This window comes from Chiroxiphia lanceolata, chromosome 11, assembly GCF_009829145.1.
Source record: "Chiroxiphia lanceolata isolate bChiLan1 chromosome 11, bChiLan1.pri, whole genome shotgun sequence".
Classification (NCBI taxonomy): Eukaryota; Metazoa; Chordata; class Aves; order Passeriformes; family Pipridae; genus Chiroxiphia; species Chiroxiphia lanceolata.
In genome coordinates, this window is record NC_045647.1 from 15,874,873 (window position 1) to 15,888,857 (window position 13,985).

The 13,985-nt window shown below is 38.7% G+C and overlaps 1 protein-coding gene across 13 annotated transcripts in view; it reads right to left on the reverse strand.

Annotated features, from left to right (window-relative positions):
- The window catches only part of PBRM1 (polybromo 1), a 58,154-nt gene that overhangs the window by 41,191 nt on the left and 2,978 nt on the right, over positions 1–13,985 (reverse strand). For 7 of the 13 annotated variants that reach the window (XM_032698935.1, XM_032698944.1, XM_032698932.1 and 4 more), the window contains exons 2-11: positions 13,265–13,420; positions 12,443–12,540; positions 11,722–11,869; positions 9,308–9,448; positions 8,525–8,641; positions 7,932–8,000; positions 7,054–7,152; positions 5,708–5,793; positions 3,104–3,202; positions 842–933 (exon numbers count right to left, since the gene is read on the reverse strand). In XM_032698935.1, coding sequence (XP_032554826.1) covers positions 842–933; positions 3,104–3,202; positions 5,708–5,793; positions 7,054–7,152; positions 7,932–8,000; positions 8,525–8,641; positions 9,308–9,448; positions 11,722–11,869; positions 12,443–12,540; positions 13,265–13,405 — 1,090 coding nt within the window. In that variant the 5' untranslated portion in view covers positions 13,406–13,420. The remainder of the gene's footprint in view (positions 1–841; positions 934–3,103; positions 3,203–5,707; positions 5,794–7,053; positions 7,153–7,931; positions 8,001–8,524; positions 8,642–9,307; positions 9,449–11,721; positions 11,870–12,442; positions 12,541–13,264; positions 13,421–13,985) is intronic. The other 6 variants (XM_032698936.1, XM_032698941.1, XM_032698934.1 and 3 more) reach the window with 2 other exon arrangements.

A 13,985-nucleotide genomic window follows, 5' to 3' on the forward strand; every position in this document is an offset into this window, starting at 1 on the left:
AAACATTAAGGGTGACAGGTCTGCCAAATAAACTGACTTTTCCTCCCAGCTGAATGCAGTAGTGACAGGAGAGCTTCAATAACAGCAAGGTAAAAGTCTCAGATGCAGAGAGAGGTCCCATGAAAATGACAATAATGTCCATAGTAAAGGTGGCACCTGAAAGTCATTAAATCACTCCAAGGATGTAAAAAGCTACACATTTTTACAGAATTACAATTTGAAAAAAGCAACAGCCAGCAATCACACTGAACCCAGATAATAAATACTCCTCACACCTCCCAGAAAGCAGCTGCTCTGAAGCAGTAACTCAGCTCTGGGCTAACCAGGAATAAAAATGGTCTTGCTTGCAGCAAGATCTAAAATCCAAAAGGTTCTACAGCATATCCACCCACTGGAAAACAGTGGGGAGTACAGTTCAACTACTGGGTGTGAAATAAATGCCCCAAAAATACATATTGAAGAAATGCATCACTTAACATCCATGCAGAAATAATGTAAACAAAAAATAAAACTACAATATATGTACAAAACCAATTGTAGCACTGTCAATCTTTTACTGCAAAAGCACCCAATGCCTTTTTCAGTATCTCCTGTTTCATATTAGAAGGAATAAAAACAAGCAACAGTTTCCTAAAGCTTGGGTAAGCATACTTGGAAACACACACAAAACTCATAACACGCCAGCAAGTTTGGCCTGCCCTTGTGATTTAAAGGAATTACACACTGAGTGCAAAGTATTTCTGAAGTAAGTATATTTGAATGTATCAGGAGCTCTACAGATCTGCTTATTCTGAATATTTTATAATTAAAGAAAACAGAGAAACTACATTTCATTTCCTACCTGCCAAAGCTGCATCCTCATCACTTTCAGATCCATATTGCAACGCCATGGTTATTGCTGATAAACGATCCCCTTGGGCTGATCTTTTGTTACTATGAAAAAGTAAAGGAAGAAATTTTTAAAAAGTAATTAAAAAATGAAAATGAAAAAAAAAAATGACAGGGTTATCATGTTTACCATTAACAGCCACCCAGAGTGTGTAAGCAAACAAATGAAGCTCGTGAGTCCATGACCAGGAATACAGCCATGATACCAAAGAAAAGGCTGGAGCCTTTTACAACAGAAACTGCTACCAACCCTTTCTGTCTCTATTTTAAGAGCTGGTCCATCAAACATAGCCAGAAAACTGAGCTCCAGCCTGCTGTCTTCTGTCCTATTTTGTGTACTTGAGTATTTGATTAATTGGGAGAAAGGGGATGACAAGTTATTTGATCCTGTTTTATATGGATTTGCCTGCAGGAAGGAATTCAGCATGCTGTAAGCTATATATGCTACTTTCTCCCATTCCCCATCCCCACCTTAGGCATTTTCAGCACACACAGTGCCTGCACATGAAACAGCTTCCTGTGTTTCCTGTGTGGAGTAAATCAGTATCCACACTGGCTCTGGTCTCACAAAGACTTCTTCAGCGTCTCTCTCTGCCCCTCTTTTGTCCCAAACCTGGGGCACAGCATTTCATACCTACACTACAGGCTATGGCTCACATTCTCTGCCTTGTCACCAGGCCCATGGCATCTCCAGGAATGGGCTCAGCCTTGTCCTGAGGGAGCAAAGTGAAGACCGGGCAAAAGCAGATGAGTCGCTGCTGTGCGTGTCCAGGTCCCCCACTTTCCAAAACATACTTTCTTGTCTTTTGATACACACACACAGATATCATTCCCTCCCTCAGTCTATGGGTCACCCCTCTAAACATTTAGTTCATGACTCTGGGCTCCACCTGCCCCTGCAGTCCCTCAGGGCAGGAGTGGTGAGTGGTGCTGAGCTGTTGCTGCTGGAGCCAGTTCTGGTTCTGTCATAGCTGCACTTTGCCTCCTTTCATCAAAAGTCCTTCTTCATTAACCCGGGTGATTTTATTGGAATACCACTGATATGGCAGGTAAGTCCACACCTTTATCACAAGCCCATCTGTGTTGTATCTCTTCCCTGATGGCCTGAGGTGCCATGGGCCCATGGAGCTGTAAGTAATTCACCTTTACACTGCCAGTCCAGATCCACCTGAGCCACTCAGGCCCCAGCATCCTGATCCACCCACCGGCTGCTCTGATGTTCTCCAGTGGCCCAGCTCTTGGGTACATGGTCATCTACGTGCTGTACTTTCACACACCCAGGTTCTCTACCTGAGCAGCAACATCTTGCCCTAATTTTACCTCTGTGCTGCCGGTTTTGATTGCTGCAGCCCCACAGAGCACTTGCCACCACCCATCTGTCAGTGTGAATGAAGCACAGGACATTCTTCTCACTCAGCAATAACTAAAACATCAGTGTGTTATCAACATTACTCTCATCCTAATCCAAAGCACAGCACAGGACCAGGTACAAGGAAGAGAATTAACCCTGTCCCAACCAAAACCAGGACAGCTGCTGAAAGTGCCACCAACTCTGTACTGATGCCCAATTCCTTAAAGACCCTTTTGCCAAGCCATGGCTCCAGAGCACACACACAGGGAATAAGCCAGGAGCAGCATTGTTTCAAGACAGTAACCCAGAGACTGACCAGCAGACCCCTGATAGGTACCAAAATTCTCAGCTGATGGCTAAAAGAACAGACCAGAAAGTAATTCAGCCCACTCAGGAAGTTTGCCATAACTGCATCCCATTGCATGCAAAACTTCCATTTTACAGGCTTCACTGGTTTCCACCATCCACCTCTTATTTAGTCCTTACTATTATTTCTTTTTAGTCTCCAAATATATTTTTTCTAGGTTTACAGCACATTTCCATGAGGTTTTTTGCCTTCTTTATTTTGTAGTGGAGCTTAGCATACTGTTCCTCTAACAGAACAGTATTTCTAAGGAAATGACGGCATACAGAGTATTTCACAACAGGTGCTTTGAAACGTTAAATATAATGCCAAATATGGAAGAGTAACTACAGCACAGTAACTTATTAAATCATAATTAATAGATACTTTACTGATACATTTGAATCTCAAAAGTATCTGAGTCAATACTGAAGAGCAACAACAAAAAACCAACCAAACATAATTTAGTATTTCCACATGACGACGACCCAGCTTTTCCTCCAAGTGCACAGTTTACTTACCGATAATATTTGTTAGAAGAATTTCTCTCATCCCCAACACTGCCTTTACCCTGTGAGGAAGGACCTGTCAGCTTGGAAGCAGCCAAATTTGATGCAGTCCTTAAGGCAGAAGAGACAAGCCAAGGAAAGGGGGAGGGGAAAAAAAACAGGCCCACCTTAGACCCATGAAAAGATGCAGCAAAGGAAAAAGCTTTTTACAGAATCACTTTGATAGATCAGCCAAAAAGTTCAGAGACAGGTATGTTTTGAAGCTGAAAGCTAAGTAATACTGGGATTCCTTCAGTGCTCCAGCATTAATGTGGATTTTGTTTATAAAGGCAGAGGAAGGTTTAGCTCAAGCATTAATAGCTGTACACACAGCTCAGCCTAAAATAGCAGTGGAAGCAGCCAACAAAATGTTCCTCAGCATCCAGACAAAGCTCATCATACAGGTCCAATCATGTTTTATTAAGTATTAAAACAATGTCACTGTCAAGTTGGTTGCCAGGGCATATTGCCAAGCAATTTAATTTTGCCACTTGATTTAAGGGAGGACAGTTAAATGCACCCACAAAGAGCAGTTTAGTACGACAAAGGAGACAATGAGCTGCAATAAAAAAACATGATTTTTGACACGGGGGCAACATACAGAACTTAGGTTAGTAGCACTATGATGAATTTGAGTTTGATCCATCAATGACAAAGAAGAACAGATGTAAATTGAGAAGAAAAATACAGGAAATTAACTTGAAGTGAGTTTACGAGGGAATTTTACCAAAATAAGCAACAGGTAAAGGAGAACCCCCTCTTTAAGACAAGTAAACATTTAGGAATTTAAATAAAAAATAATGATTTTGTGAAGCTGATTCAGGAGAAAAACCAAAAAAGAATAATGGCTCAATAAAAAAAGCAACCAGTGAAATACAGAAGAGCAGGTCTGGTTTCCATGATACTTTTTCTCTCATCTCAATTTTTTTTGCATGCAGCCCAATATTATTGTAGCCTGCTTCAGGCCTTCTTTTTTTTCCCCCAAGTTAGAGAAACAAAGAAGGGAGCTGTCAATTATTCTGACAGATGACTTCAGGATTTCTATTAAGAACACAGCACATGACAAAACATCTAGAATAAGGTAGCTGAGAAGTGGAAATGGGTTGGCAGTGCAAGAGAGGAATTCAACTAACAAATATCAGTGTGATTTATCTGTCATCCCTTCTTATACAATCAGCTTTATTTTGAAGAAAAACAGTTAAGCCTTAAAATTAACTCTGACACCCTGAGCTTCATCAGTGGCCAACACAGTGAGAAAAATAAAACCAAATCACAATTTAAATAGAAAACCTTTATGTCTTTATGTAATTCTAGTTACTGCAAAGCAAACACATATGTATGTTCAGTCTCTGTAGAATCAAGGTCTTCTAGCACTACTCATACTTTTAAGAAGGAAAATTACTAAAATATATGTCAGGAATTACTCCCTAACAGTATTTCTGCTTTTATATTTTTATATGATTCACCCAACCATGGGAAGGAAGTTGATGATGAACAAACCAACCAGAAAAAACACGTCTCAAAATACCAAACAGTAAAAATCAACCAGGTAACTTCTACTTCTTTCACACATAATAATCCCAGGCAACACTTTTAATACTGAACCACCTACACAAAAAAAATTTAAACTACCTTTCAGTCAAGGGAGCACTGGTGTTTCCAGTTGTACCATACAAACCTTTGTAGGAAATGACAGCTGTTTTCCAGCACCAAAAACCAGCAAAAGCTCAAATACATAAAGAGATTCCACCTTGTAAGAGTTTCCCAACTCCCTGAATGACTTGCAAGACTCTGATTTACTTTTTTTTATACAAATGACAGTGCAAATAATATCTAAACCGACTTTTGAGTGCTAATCATAAGTAAAAAGTTTATACAAGAAGAAATCTAACTGCATTTCAGATAAGAAACATTTATAATGACTGCATCCCTTCTCTGCATGAACTTTCACAGGAAGAAAATGCTGTTTCCTAAATAAAATCATTCCATGAAACAAATAGAGCTGTCAACAGTGTTTTATGCCTGTCAGTTCAGGACCAAATCTATGTTTCACTCATAATAAGTCCAGATGTTCAGTGTCCTGTGGCTCTTCTTACAGCTAGGAATCACTTTTCAAACTAGAGTTTATATAATGTGGACTTCCCTCTAAATATCTTTTGCCCAGGGTCCTGTTCCTATGTTTCTGCCCCTACCTAATTAACTGTGAGCTCTTATGTTTCAGCTCCTAACAAGCCTGAAGAATATTCAGCATTTTTCATAAAACAAAGCACCTTGTTCCTCATTATTCCTTTTCTGTTATTAACTTATAAACACATGATGGAAGTTGGCCATAGCTTAAGTTATAAAAGAGCCAGTGACAATATTTTATATAATCAAGCACATCACAGAAATATTTCACCACAGAAGGTAATTCAGTGAAAAAGCTTCCTTCCAAAACCTATAATTTATAACTTTGAAAACAACAATAAACTACGTTTTCAAGCAATTATTTCCCACGATATTCTCCACAGCAAAAATTAAGGGAATGTCTCTAGAGGTGTTTATATGAGTTTATAGAAAGAACTCTATTTGCAGTACCTGATTCGCAGACTTGACTTGGCCAACTCACTGTGTTCAATTTCAGCCTTTTTCATATTAAATATCTTTTTAATTGCATTTGCATCCTGTCAATTAAAAGAATTTTTTTGTTTAATGCTGAAAGTGAAGAATGTTTTAATCAGGTATATCCATCTATCTAAAAAGCTAAAACAAAAATGAAGGTGTTTTTACACTTAGATATAAAACAATTTTGCATGAGAAATGAAGCATAAGAACAAAGTCTGCCTGAAATACACCCACACTAATCTTATAGTGGCCTTAAAAAACTGAATAGAACAGCTGAGGAGCTTAGAGCTGGTTTTTTGTCATATACTTAAAAAAAAAATAAATCTACAATTTGCAAATATACAAAAATACCACTGAGAACTAAACAGGCAAAATAATATCTGTGCCTTTGCAATCAAAAAGCACCAGTACCAAGGTTTACAATGCCTGTTCCTTCTCATTCTACACCCATGGACTGCATTCTCAGAGTAACAGTTCACAAAATAGGGCTGACAAGTTCTGAGTGAGGTTACAAGTGTGAGTAATACCACCAGGAACTGAAACTACAATCCAAACACAAGTGCAGTTGGGAAAGTCCAAGAACCATTTACATAACAGTGTTAAAATGCCCTTAAAAACAGAGCACACAAAGGAGTCCTTTGCCACTGAAATTCCTACTTCCAGAGAACATGGAGACAGCAAAGTGACAGTCTGAACATAAAATACTGGTGAACTAGGTATGAAAAAGATAGGAGGTGCAATTAGTTCACAAAAACGTGGCTAAAAGGGAGAGGATCTTTGGGAAATAGTTTTAAGATCTGTGGGCTCCTTCATTATTGCATAATAATCTGGACATAGCTGGAAAACAAAAATAATTCATGTATTACCATAAACTGTCACAAAGCTATTGTTGTCACAGCTCACAGAACAAAGAAGGCCTGACTCTGGTTTTGAAGCTTATGATGCAAACCACAGACAGCTTCTGCAGTGTGGAAAGAGGTCCCAGCTCAGAACTACCCCTGTCACTTGAAATTGTAGTTTCAGCCATTTTGACTTCAACCACAAGAACAGGGATCCTTCACTCCTCCAAAGAAGTCATGTAATTCACACCCCAAGATAAAATTTGACTGGAAGAAATCATGTAACTCAAGGGGAAAAAAAAAAAAGTTGCATTTACCCCAATTCTAGTAAAAGCAATATAAAAAAGAAAAAGCCACTAATTTTTCAAAAAATGCAAAAAGTCTTGGGAGCCTTGTGCTAAATATTCATTTATGGATCAATCAGCACAGAAAGTAGTAAAGAAAATCTGAACTCAAATCAAACTCTGAACTGAAACCAACCTTGAATACTTGTGATCCAGGCTCATTGTAGGTTTTGGCATTCTTTGCCAGAAGATCTATATCCTTGGCCATTGCATGAATGCTTTTGTAAGTTCCATTCTATACAACAAAAACCAGGACTGGTTAAAGTGGCAAGCTTCAGACAGCATGAGAACTAAGTTAACAGTGAAAAGCAAAGGGAATTCATATAGAATAAAGGGAATGTTTACAGGAAAACGATAATATATTTATAAAGAAGACAGATAAGTATCTGGAAAAAGTAATCAAAAAAAGAAAGTAACATACACACATTCTAAGTCCTTATAAAGCTTATGAATGCTAAGTAAAAGACTGAAAAAATACTTAACAGATCACATTATCTTAATTTTGAAGAGTTCTGACAAAATGCTGGTTTATCTTTATTCTCTAGTTCAATTACTCTATGTCCTTTCCCTCACTACTACACAAAATGCTAAAATTACAGAACAGTACTTCAAATTACTGGAGAAGTAAGATGAAAAATGCAACAGTACAAAACATCTATTTATAGCACTAGAACAAAAGTAGGTGATGATAATGCACGACCAAGCCTCAGCACTTCAGTGTTTTACATTAGCAGTGCTTGCCAAGGAACTGCTTTAAACCACTAAACATCAAGGAGCCCAAAATATTCCGGCTCAGTGCCAGCACACCACAGTTTACAAGGCTTGATCTTCCACACAGCTACTTCTCCTAACCCAGGACAAAACAAATCAGCACAGTGTGCAGATTTTTTAATAGCAGGGGTAAAAACATGCCCTTCCCCACCACCATGAATTCTGCCTTCTAACAATTTTAGGATGCTTACTGTTAAACAGGTCTGATATATTAATATATTAATATTAATATTCATACTGTACCTGTATCCTTTGGGCAATAGTTTTGAGATCTATGGGTTCCTTTATTATTGCATAATAATCTGGATATTGCTGGAAAACAAGAATTAGTTATGTATTACTACACACAGTCACAAAGCTATGGTTCCAACAGCTCACAGGACAAGAACTGCAGATCAGAACAGTGTAAACTTCATAAACATGGCACTAGGCTTCAATTTGGACATGTCAGTTCATAAAGCACACACAAGGAATTATAATTCATCAATAAACTGACATAAAGGAACTGAAAGTCAAATACATGGTGATGGTCTTCAGAGTGTTTATTCTGCTGGTTAAAACCTTTTCACCACAGGACAGTGGAATCTGACATATTTAAAAAGATTAAAAACTCTGCATCAAAAAAAATCCCAGTTACCTAAACTGGCAGAACAGAGCAAGCCCTGATGGGTAGGAATAAAGAAGGGAGGGAAGTTCTACCAACAGCTGGAGTTTGTCAGTGATGGGACAGAACCAAAGAACTGCATCCTGAGCGAGGCCATCAGAGAGTATAACACCAGTCATAAATATGTCCAAGTTTCCAACTCAGATCACAACAATATTACTGAAATACTCACCACTTTAGATGGAAGTTTCTGAAACAGTTCACTTATGAGGCGCCCTGATGGGTTTGTGGCAACAGCTACAGCTTCAAGAAGCTGTTCAAGAATTTCCTTCAGGTAACCTGGAGATGACTAATGTAAGAAACGAAGTCACAGTAAATTTTAATAGCAGCCAAAGTGGAATGCTTCAAATTGCACTGATATATAGGAACTGGCAGTTCAAACACAGAAAAAATCAGCTACAAAACATGGATGCAACTTTTGAAGACAACATTTTTATGAGTTTAGGTAAAACACCTTAGAAAACTTTAATTTCAGGTTCACACTGCAGACTGCCAGACACACATCACATTGTTAATGAAAACATGAATCCCAACATCACACAGTCCAGACAAGCCCAAACTTTCTCTCATCCTATCTGGCTTGCAAACCACTCCAGGAACAGCTGCACTAACTGAATGGGACACTTGCTGGAAAATTATGTCATCAGATGCAAGGCTTGCCTGTAACAAGCCTCAGTGTTGGCACAACATCAAAAACACGTCACATTATTTCAACTGAACCAGAACCAGGCTTTATCCATATCAGAAAACCTCACTGCTTCTTTTTTTGCTATGCAGAATGAAACACACATACAATGCTTGGTGAAATTATTAACCAATAAACTTGCATAAGAAATAGCCCTTGGGGCATAATTTAATCATGAAAATATTACTCAGTGCTTTTTCACCCTCTCAGAGCCAGCTGACACACACAGCCATGGCCTCCCCCACCTGCAGCTGTCATGCCCACACTTACTAATTCAGAATTTGCTTGATTGTCGTGTCCTTCCTCCTCCTCATCTTCCTCCTCAGCATCACCTTTCTGAACAAACTCATTTTTTGTGCGCAGATACAGCTCCCAGAGTTTGCAGGCAGCTTTATACTCAGGAGAATCAGGCTGCAAAACCAAAGCAAACATCCTGGTCACGACTCAGATCGTTCTCATCTGAAGGAAGTGTATCGAGTATTTGTTGAAAGGTATTAAATGCAGCTAGTAAACAACAGAAAACCTGGGAAATTCCTGCTTCACTCATTCTTCAACAGAGAAGTTAAGAATCACAATAAGCACCAGAAAATATAACTCCCATCACTCCAAAGCTCTAAGTCTTCAGAAAACTTAGCGATAAAATTACCTGGATTGAGGCTTGGACAAGCCAATTAGATGAATCTGGAGAAATCACTTAGTTTTGCTGAAGCACCAGTATTTAAAACAGACTAAGTATCAATCAAAAATGTGATTTAAGCCAATACTGTTGCCATTGTGTGGTACTTGAAAATTAACTTCTCCAGAAGACTGCCAATAAACATGCCAATATCTCTGAAAGCACTGCAATTATTTACACTCAGTATTAACTGGGAAATTCTAACAAACTTGACAACATGCTCCCAGCTGGGTACACCTCTAGCTGTATGTTTTGGGAGAGCTAAAAGAATTACTCAGAAAATTACCTTCTGTAAATACAGAGTTGGTAGTGGCAGGCAAGCACGTGCCTATTAACACCACTACTTCAGAACACCACCCAGAACAAAGAGAGCTTTTCAACTCATGTATTTTTCTTTCCCTTTCCTCTGTCATTTAAGCTCTATTTCAGGTACTCCTGCTGATATGTCACCTTATTACTGCTGATTATACCCTTCTTACTTCACCCTCTCCATCTCTGACAGCTTGTAATACAAATGAGAAACCAACATGAGAACTGTTCTTAATCTTAAATATTCTCAGCACATTAGACCAGGTGTTGGTTATGAGGAACAGATTTTAAGGGTATTTTGCTCCACATTAATACTCCTTCTGTATTAATGCAAGATGCTCAGAAGTGTGAGACTTGTACTGTGATACAAAAACCCCAAAGGTTTCTGTTCTGCTCTAGCACTGCCAGTAAAACACCTGCTGCAATAAAGCCCTAGACAGTGAATCACTGTCCCTGGTTTACACGTGCCATGGAGCTGTGTGGGTAAGGTAAAAGATAAAAAAAGGGTTATGTCTGTGTGCCACATCTCCAGCACACAACTCCATAATTATCTGGAAACTTCACCGTTCCTTCATCCCAGAATAATGGACACCTATTTCTAGTCTACATACAGGATTTTTATGATGCAGTCATAATTTTAAATCTTCTATTCTGCAGGCAAAGGCAGCACACATTCTGTAAAACTCTGATTGTTCTTTCCTGCCATCAGGTCCTTCCCCCTCACATATAAACCCATTCATGTTGGCTTTTTCATGGTGAGTGCCTTGCAAAGCTCCCGGAGTACACAATGAATTCAGAAATCCTTGTAGTTTTTCTACTGGAAGCAGAATGTACAAATGCATTAATCCATAAATCTGTTTTTCAAAAAGCTACACACTCACATTAGCAAAGCACATCCTGCTTTTCTGAATGTCACCTGGTTATGCCTGCTGGGTTATTCAGAAAGCATTTTGGATCATCTCCCCAGTCAAAGACACATGAAAGGCAACATTAGCAGGTTTAGATTTGCTGTATCATCTCAGTCACTACATATAATTTCACTGGTTTATGGATTTAAAATAGCCTTTCATTAAAGAAGACAAATCCATTTTTTTACCACTTCTTCACAGAAACTGCAGTATAAAGCATTACCATCTAAAATAAAACACACACTCAGTTTGGGGGAATGGCCAGGGGTTGCAATCTTGTTGAAATACACAGTCATGTGCACTCACAATTTATGATCACTGACCATGATAATCAGTGTACCTTTTTTGCATTTTATTAAGTGGCAAATAGAAGAGAAAGATTCAAAACTCCTAGTGTATGCTTAGGCAAAAACACTTCCTTTTGGGGAAAAAAAATTAACCCTTTTCTATTTCAAAAGGTTACATGGAGTGTGTTGTAAAATGAGAAGGCTTTGACAGAAGAATATTTTTCTCAGTTTACATCTCTATTTTGCTTTCTATCTCTTTTGGAGAACTACATGAAGATCCTCCCCACATTATTTTATAGTTTTCCACAGAGAAATTGCTATTGTAGGATGTCTTATGGGGATACAGTCAAACTTATGGAAATATATGCAAATAACTGCAATGTGTACTGTTCTCTTACTAGTAATACAGGCTAAATTGAAGGGTTTTGGCCAAACCAAGGAAGAATTTGAACATATCTCTACCCTTTCACAATGAATTTGAGCCTTTACATGTATTTTCCTCACCTTATAGTAAGCCTTTGCATTGTTAAAGAGGAGCTGGAAATCAGCAGTCAGCACATTCACATCATCATATTCCTCCATCTTTAGCTTTTGTTGGATTTTCATTAAATCAATTGGCTGAGAAACCACTTCATAATAATCTGGCTGATTCCTGTTGCAATGACAAAAACAGGCATTATAATCCAAGAGTAAAACCAAACCCACAGCATTAAAGCTTGTACATGTCTATGACTAAATAAAACAAAGAAACTTCCAACACATTTTTGTTACAGCTAAAAGATCTGCACAGCAGTCTATTAGTCAGCTTACTTTATATATGTTCTGTTATCATCCTCAATTTTCTGAGTTTAAGATAAAATTCAGTCTCTTACTTATCTACTGCATTCTCAAGGGTCACTTCCATTAACTTCTCCAAGATATGCCCTAAGTGTTACATTCCACCACTTATGTACAATATTTTATAATCAAAGGCACAGATGTCTCAGGAAGGTGCCACAAAAAGCATTTTAAATTAATTCAGTGGCTTTTTTTGCCTGAAAAAGGGCACTAATGTTAGCATGTCCCATTGAATAATGAGATCAAATACTTGGAACAAACACTGCAGTGAAACTATGACAAATGCAGCTTAGATTTTGCACAAATTAATGCTGAAGTATTTATCAATTTCCACCTTACTCCCTGATTCAATCTCAGGTTCAAGGATTCACCAGGACTGTGGTCTCACCTTCGTTTTGGTGCCCTGATGAAGAGCTCGCAGAGGAGCCTTCCCTGCTCATCCTTGTAATCTCTGATGGTGTTGTAGAGCTCATGGCATACAGCAATCTGAAACGCAGCAACAAGGAAGTCAGGAAAAAGGAGAACATTTTAAGGAGGCAACAAACCAAATCCTGCTTAAAAAGGTTAAGACAAGCTGCCAATGCACAGCTCTCAAGCAGAAGTGAGAAGCAACTGGAGCACCTCCCACATTAGTAGGATACCTAACAAGTATGCCAGGTGTGCAGAATTTTCATTTATTTTTTGAACCCAGGGAGCTTTATTTCAACACTAATTCTAAGTAAAACATCCAGAATGTAAATGAATTCAGCACAATTCTCTCCAAGTTACAGCCATCTATGAAAACAACAGGGGTTCTTCTGCCCTGCAATTAATTAATATTAGACTGCTAACTCAGAGGCATCACAGAAGCTTTGTACACTTGAGCAATCACTGCCTGTGCCATTCCCCACTTATCCTCTCTGCATTTGCTATGCAGACACAGCTCTCAACTCCAGCAAATTATGATTTCAGCTCCTTCTCCAACATCCTTCCATCTGCTAAAATCATCAGCAGAAAAAGAAAAGCAGCAAAAGCAGAACAGGAAAGAAAAAGATGAAACTGGGGCGACAAGACCAAACCAAAGCTGAATGAGATCCTAAACAAAGCACAACCGAGGCAGGAACAGATTCAGACCCAGTGTGCGTGTGCTACGTATAATCACCCATTTCACAGTCCCAGGTAAGATACAGTATTACCAAGAAAAAAAGGTGTATAATAAGAAGGTACTAACAGGATCTACAGTTGGGAGATTGGAAAGTCTCCTCCTCTTTCTGCTTGGGCCTGGTATGTTTGTGGAGTGATGGGCATCGTCGAAGTCTCCTCCGCTGACGCTGCTGGAAGGCGAGGTAGCTCTTCGCCTCTTGGAACCCATGGAATCCAACTTCTTCTATAATGAAGAGACATGTTCTTAAACTCGTGGCATTGCACCCAGACCCTCTGGGGAGAGTTAACTACAGAACCAGCAGTGCTCTGGAGGAGTTACACATGTTTGCTATACATTACCAGTCAGTTAAACCACAAATCCAAAACCCATTTTTGTTAAAATTCCAAAAAAGTAAAGGGAAGTCAAATGCTCCCACAGTTTTATAGTAAGCAAGGGCAGCAAGGTCAGAAACTCTCAGGGTCACAATAATGGGATGAACTTAGTAGTTCTTACCAGAATATGTTCTTAAACTAAATTTTGATACCCCGTCCCATGCATGATAACTAAGCAGGAACCACTGTTTTCAACAAAAAAGCTGTACAGAAACACATGCTCAGTTCTGGTGTGAAAGCACATAATTCCATGTCAAACTAAAAAAACAAAACCGAAACCAAACAAAAATCAGACCAACAAAACAGAAATGCAAACAAACAAACAAAACCAGGAAGAAAACAAATTACAAATGAAAACTGCTACTGAATACCTTGTGTTATAGTCAAGTGGAAAAAAGGTCTGGACCACCATGGGA